A 6,596-nucleotide genomic window follows, 5' to 3' on the forward strand; every position below is an offset into this window, starting at 1 on the left:
CCTTTGAAAGATCAAGGGGAGGGGGCTGTTAATGGGCAGAAGGGCTGGGGTCCTGGTCTTGGTTACAGCAGTCAGGGCCTAGTCAGGCAGTTGCCTACACAGGGACACAGGCTGCCCTCCTTCCCTCCCCTCACTACCCTCTGTTGCTTTGGAATCCCCAAGAAAAGCAAAGCTGGGCAGAAACAGAGGGGAGGGGAGTGGGAACCTCACGTGCTAAGGCGGAGGTAGCCAGGCTTTTTTGCCTTTGGTGTGTATAGATGGAGGACTGCTCGGCCCCTGGGGCCCCCAAGATAGGAAAAGGCTATGGGGCTAAGGGACCCCTGATTCCAAGGAAGGAGAGTAAATGTCGGGCTGTGGAGAAAAGAAAGACAAACTGGAGACACGAAGACGACCAGGGAAGCCTCACATATTCCCTGTGGCCTGCACGGTAGCTGTTAAGTTCCCCAGAAGCACTGGGAAAACGAGGTGAAGTTAAAGTGGGGGGTAGAAGACAATGAAGCCCTCCACTTGGGCAGTGCCGAGATGGAGAGAGGGAGACGTTCTCCATCCAGTCCAGGTCACCAGGGAGGCAAGACAGGTGGAGGTGGAGGGAGCTGGGGGAGGGGGAGGGAGGGGGTGGGCACTGTCTGGACAACAGAAACACTCACAAAGGGAAGAGGGGGTGGGAGGTTCAGATGATCTGCTCCTTTACAGGTGGGCATCTCCGCTCCTAGCCTCGGGCTCCCCCCACATCAGCACTCTGCTTGAGCGTCCACCTGACATCTGGGAGTGTAAAGGTCCAGGAGTGAAGATGTGAGTTCTGAAGTCTTCTTCAGACCAAGACCTCAAGGTGGGGAGAGAAGCAGGGAGGCTCCTGATGGAGAACCTGGGGTGAGCTGTCCTGCCACATCCTCTCCAGAAGGTCCAGGCTGTGCTCTGTGGTACGGGTGAAGGGATCAGGCCGTAGAGCAAGGGCTATCTGCTTCAGTGGCAGATGCTTTCAAGGCATTTGGGAGATGGTCTTTGCCTCCTGGAGCCCAGCCAAAGCTATGTGGATAATGTTCTGTAGGACCTCAAACTCTAGGCAAATCCCTGGAGCTCACCCTGGGAGAGGTGGCTTCATCTGTGGCCACCCAAAAGTACTTTCCTCCAATGGGCTACAAAGTCTCAGTCAAAGTCTTGGGTGTTGGTCCTCTCCCCACCTTGAGAAGTGACAGGAATCTCTCTTCTTCCCAAGGATGAATGAAGTCAGCCCATGGCCTTTCTAGGCCACTCTGGAAATGGCCCACGGTGGGGCAGTACGAAGACTCTGGGCCCTCCTCTTTATTTCCATGAAGCATTTGGCAAGAGGCGGCAGAGCCCAGAGGCTTCTCCCAGGAACGAGTCTTGAGTGGGACACATCCATTGGGCTAAGAGGAGGCAGGAGAATGGGCAGAGGTGGGCAGGCTTCTGGAGACAGGGCTGGAGCCGCAGAAAGTGTTGAGCACTGGGCCTCCCACTTCATGACCAGGGAAATACCGAGGGGCCCAGGCTCTCCTCATGCCTCTCCTCATCCTGCTTTCCAGCTTTAAGTGGGGATGACAGTAAAGGGCAGACAAAGCTGGTGAAAGGGAAATGGATTGGGGCAGCAGAAAAGAGGGCTCTAGTCAGCTGGAAACCTCTCCCATTTACTGGCTACTCAGAGATATGGAAAAGGAAGGCAGGATGCTCCAGTGGAAGCAGGGGAGGGAGCTGAGGGAGTAGGTGAAGGGGCCCATGGGAGAGTCGATGCCTTTGGTCAGTTCCAAGAAAGCAGGACAATGCGCCTCAGCACCTTGTCCGGGGCAGGTAGGATCCAGGAGTGCCCTGAGAATTGACAACGGAGAAGGCAATGGGGGTGAAGGGGTGAGGGGCAGGACACAAAGGGGATCACAGAAGCACTTTGCCATTTCTGTAGATTTTCAGGATACGGCCGAGTCTCTGCTTTGCCGTAGCCAGGCCCTTTTTGGGACGCTTTCCTGGTCCTGCTTGATTGCTCTGGGAGCCAACTGAAGGGCGCCGCTGGGTCAAGAAGACACCAGGGGCCATGGGTGTGGTGCTGCGGTTTGCCTGGGCCATGCCAAAGGCATTGGGACGAGCAGTACACTCATGGTCAGCAAGACTTCCTGAGAGGGCCTCTTGTTTAGGCTCAGGGGGAGGCAGGGGCGAGGAGGAGGTGAGAAGTTGTGGTGTAGTGGCCAGAGTTGGGGCTGGTACTGCCACGCTGAGATTAGGCTCTTGAGGGCGAGGCTGTTCTACCTCCTTCAACAAAGGCTTCTTCTTGATATATTTCTTCTTTGGGGCCTTCTGTAGCTCCTGCGGGGCCAACTTTGCAGCTGCTGCAGCCAAGCCTGTCTCAATGGAAGCTACCCGGGTCCCCTCACGCACAGGACAGTCCTGCTTCGGTAGAGTTGGGGTCACACGGGCTTTAGGACTCCATGGAGCATCATCTGAATTCTTCTTTTTCTTGGGTCGAGATTTCAAAGCAGGGTCATCATCGTCAGACTCCAGGGAAGGGTAAATATACTCTGCATCCTTGAAGCATGCTCCCAAGCTGTCCTGTTCATCGAGACTGGCGTTCTCCTCCTCCTCCTCGCTCTCGGTTCTCCAGTATGATGGCCGCTTGATGGGCCACTTCCCTGGGATGCGCTGGGAAGCAGGACTGCTAGACGCTGTGCCCAGCCCACTGCTGGAATTCCCACTGCTTCGCTCCTGCCCCCCGGGCCAACAGGCCTGCAGGCTGGAGGTAGCTGGCGAGGATGATGAGGACTGCGGGTTGGCCATGCACAGCATGCCCTGGATGGCCTCCTGAGTGCTGGGAGAGGCAGGGGCCTCGGTGAGGGCAGCATAGTCAGGTCCCCCCACCTGCCTGCTGGCCTTGAGCAGATCAAGAGTTCCACCAGCTCCCCTCCCATTTCCAAGCTTGCCTTCGACCCCTTCTACCATGTCCTCATCTGCTGTATAGTCCTCCTCAATGTCAAACTCAACTTCTCCTGGTTCACGAACTCGGTTGGGGTCAGAGCAAGGCTTCGCACGGGGCAACTTTCGGGGAAATTTTGGTCTTATTATCAGAGTCGCCTTCTCCTTTCCCAGTCTCTCATCAATCTGCAGTTCATCATCTGAATCCAAGTCAAATTCATCCTCCATCACCTGTTCTGCCACCAGCCTAGCCTTGTCTACCTTCTTTGCGATCTTGGCTCGCCGAGACTTGGATAAGCTCTTTACCCTCTTGGCACTGCCATTAGACGTCAACAGGGCCAGCCGGACCTCATTCCCATCAAGGTCCAAGTCTGGCGAGTCATCATCTGAGTCATTCAAGCAGGTGCCAGTGATGTTGAACTTTGCTTTCTGGGAACAGCCTGTCTTCAGTGCCTGATGACTGTATGTGTCCATGAGATTATAGCTCAATTGGCCAGCAGGCCCCAAGGCTGAGCTCTCCTTGCCCTTTCGCTCTGCCTTCTTGAAGAATTCCTTGGGCTTCAGGCCTTTCTTCTTTGAACCACTTTTGGAGGGCAGTGACAGCCTGGACATGGATACTGAAGTGGAATGGGCTGGCCTGGTTAAGGGAATGGAGCCGGCTGGGAAGATCCTCTGCAGCCCAAAGATATTGCTTGTCTTCCCAACGTTCTGTCGGAAGGTATCTTCCACCAGGCCAATCTCCCTAGCCAGATCTTTAATGAGCTGTACGGTCCTCACTGTCTCCGGGATCTCATCCTCGTGGTCTGGCAGAGCTTCTTTCCTTGTCCAGGCTCTAAAGGCCAAGTTCAGGGCTTTAGCACCATGGACCAGGTAGGAGGCAGGGTGTCTCCTGTTTTCTCGCAAACCTCGAAAGACGTCCAGGATATGCTTTCCCACATACCAACAGATGGTCTCAAAGTTGGGGAACTTGAAGAGGTCTTCTGTGCTCAACCGCTTCTCAATCTCATAGACTTTGAGCTGCATTTCAATGTTAAGGCTGTGTAAGAAGTTCCCTCCAAAGACAAGGCAGTCCACGGGGGTCAGCACAGCATGGATCCATCCTGCAGGAATGAAAAGTGTCTGTCCTTGCTTCACAGAACACTTGTAGCACTTGTCCACCTGGTCCCCAAAGAACATCTCATTCTGGTTAGAGGAGCTGCTCCAGCACTCAAAGAGAGTCAGGTTGGCATTTGTTGGGCGGATCAGGTAGAAGATCTTCTCACCCTTGAGCACATGGTACCAGACCGAGCTGCCACCAAAGTCAATGTGAAAGTCGGTATAGCTATCCCGCACGCTCATGAGGCAGTACTTCTGCACATTGGGCCTCTCAAGGATACACTCCTCTGGCCACAAGTTCTCCACCCATGAGAGCTTCTGAACAATCTTGGGTGTCTCCACAAGGTTAGAAAGCCTGGTATCAGAGAATTCCAAACTAATGACATTGAGGACTTTCTCCCTCTTCCCGCTATAATAATACTTCACAAAATCACCAAGCTTCATCTTGCAGTCGGCCTGGCGGGTCACATCAATCACATCAATCTCTCTGTCAGAACCAACGTAGTGTTCCACATCCCTCACGGTGAATGATGGTGAGGGCAGCGTCATCCCCAATCCATCCTTCTTCAAGACCAGGATGGGCACACTGAAGCTATTCTCTTCCAGGAATTCCATGCTCAGCTGACTTCCAGTGGGCTTCAGAATCACTTCATCTGAGCTGTCAAAGGTCCTACTCCGAAGCTCTCCAATGAACGTAGGGCTTCCCGTCTTCACTGGCTTCCCCTTGTGTGTATCATGGCCTTTTGAAGATACACAGCGTTTTTTCATGATGGGGGGCCCATGGAAGACCTCACAATTGGGGCAGTGGTAGAGGTCAATGTCATCAGCCTTCTCCTCTTCAACACCAACACAACTGCCATGAAACCAGTCCTGGCACGTGTCACACTGGATCATGAAGCGGGTGACATCGTAAGGAAGCCGACAGAGGCAATACACCGGTCGCGAGGCCATCTTCGCCTGGCCTTGGAGCGTCCTGCGGTGGGCCAGGCTCTCAGCGTCAAAGGGAGCGGGAGGCGGCAGCACGCACTCTCTCTGGACGAAGGGAGAATCTCTTCACGCCTCTCAAACTGACAGGAACCTCCTCACGCCCCAAACCTGACAAGAACGTACTCGGTCCGGAACCCTACAGGGACCTCCTCATCCGCAAAGCCGCAGGGATTCCTCACGCCCGCGGAGCTCAGTCCCACCAAAGCGCCGGCGGCCGGGCTCGCTCCGGAGCTGCTCAGCGCCTCGCTCAGCGAAGGTTGGGCGACGCGCACCGAATTCTGGCATCGTCATGGCAACGCGGCGAACCTTTCTCGCCTTGTTCTCGAGCCACCCGCTGGGTCGCGCGGCCCTGGTCGCGCGGCCCTGGCCGCCCAGCCGTGCTTCAGGGCAGCTTTCTCCACAGCTCTGCCCCGGGCCCGGCCGTCAGGGCCTACTGGAGCCCGCGGCTCGGGCCTAGGCCGGCGGCCGCCAGACGAACAGGCAAGCGGCGGCGTCGCTGGGCCGGCAGGAGATCGCCGCGAGCAAACCAACGAGGAAGGAGATGAACCGGCGGCCCGGTTGGAGATCAAAACAGCCCGAAAAATCGCCGGGAGAAGCCCGGTGGCGGTGATGGGCAATTCAGAGTAGCCAATCTCTCTCATTTTTTTAATGCTTTTCCATCATTTGAAGATGGCAATAAACAAGGACAATTTCCTGGAATGCCCATTGGGATAAATGGATTAGTCAGTCTTTAAGTGTCATCAAATTCATAAGGACAAGTTGAAGTAAGTAGTCAGATGATATTGGACATTGATTCTAAAATGTGCAGAAAAGGAAAGCTACTCGGGAATACAAGAATGGTTCATTCCTAGTTTTCCTACTTATACAAGTGAAAATACTATGGTTATGATAACACGTTTAGTGGTGGTTCCTTTCTAGGGTACTTCTCAAGATACATTCATCTTTTGCCCATTCTTTCCAGTAGGTTGCAAAGCCCATAGGGATTCCTGTGGCTTTGTCAAGAGATGAGTGTATGTCTTTGCAATAACCCCAGCACTTTAAGAGTGACTACTGTAAGTATTGGCTTTTCAGAATTGTCCCATCTTTTGGGCTACTCATTTCCAAAGGAGACTACAAGTGATTTGTTTTCTATTTGTTTTACATACCACGGCAACAATGACAAGATCTAAGCTTTTAGCAATAGGAAGTTTTTTTCCCTAAGGCTTCAGTTAGGATGGAAAAAAACAACATATATCAAAAACAACATATATCAAAAAACAACATATAACCTCTACTTCAACATAATAGGTGGAGCAGAGGGATTTACAGCTCAGAAAGCCGGAGGTCCACTGACACTTAAGGACTTCTGCCAAGAAGAAAACATCTGTGAAAGGACAAATAAGGACATAGACCTATATGTTGAAGGCATAAAACATCTTACAGTATGAGAAGGGCTCCTGGGATGAGAAACTTTTCCTTGACTTGTGTGTGTCTAGGGGAGTTAGCTCTACTCTGCTCTAGATTCCTAAACAAATTTGTGCATACTTCCATTATATGCTTACTATATTCTATTTGTTATGTATGCTTATCTGTCTCTCCTCCCCATCCCCCTCCTACCC

General features: G+C 53.1%; 1 protein-coding gene across 3 annotated transcripts; it reads right to left on the bottom strand.

Moving 5' to 3' along the window:
• Window positions 1-1,811: 1,811 nt before the first annotated feature.
• On the bottom strand, window positions 1,812-4,977 carry LOC132495071 (histone lysine demethylase PHF8-like). 3 transcript variants are annotated; one of them, XM_060106661.1, is made up of 2 exons: window positions 3,622-4,962; window positions 1,812-3,336 (listed from the first exon to the last, which is right to left on the bottom strand). In XM_060106661.1, the coding sequence occupies exons 1-2, from the start codon at window positions 4,960-4,962 to the stop codon at window positions 1,888-1,890; spliced, it is 2,790 nt and encodes a 929-aa protein (XP_059962644.1). In that variant the 3' UTR covers window positions 1,812-1,887. The 3 variants fall into 3 exon arrangements, with proteins under 3 accessions (XP_059962644.1, XP_059962642.1, XP_059962645.1); XM_060106659.1 differs by having other exon boundaries at window positions 1,812-2,866; window positions 2,921-4,962; XM_060106662.1 differs by having other exon boundaries at window positions 1,812-4,977.
• Between the last annotated feature and the right edge of the window lie 1,619 nt (window positions 4,978-6,596).

This window comes from Mesoplodon densirostris, chromosome 8, assembly GCF_025265405.1.
Source record: "Mesoplodon densirostris isolate mMesDen1 chromosome 8, mMesDen1 primary haplotype, whole genome shotgun sequence".
NCBI classification, from domain to species: domain Eukaryota; kingdom Metazoa; phylum Chordata; class Mammalia; order Artiodactyla; family Ziphiidae; genus Mesoplodon; species Mesoplodon densirostris.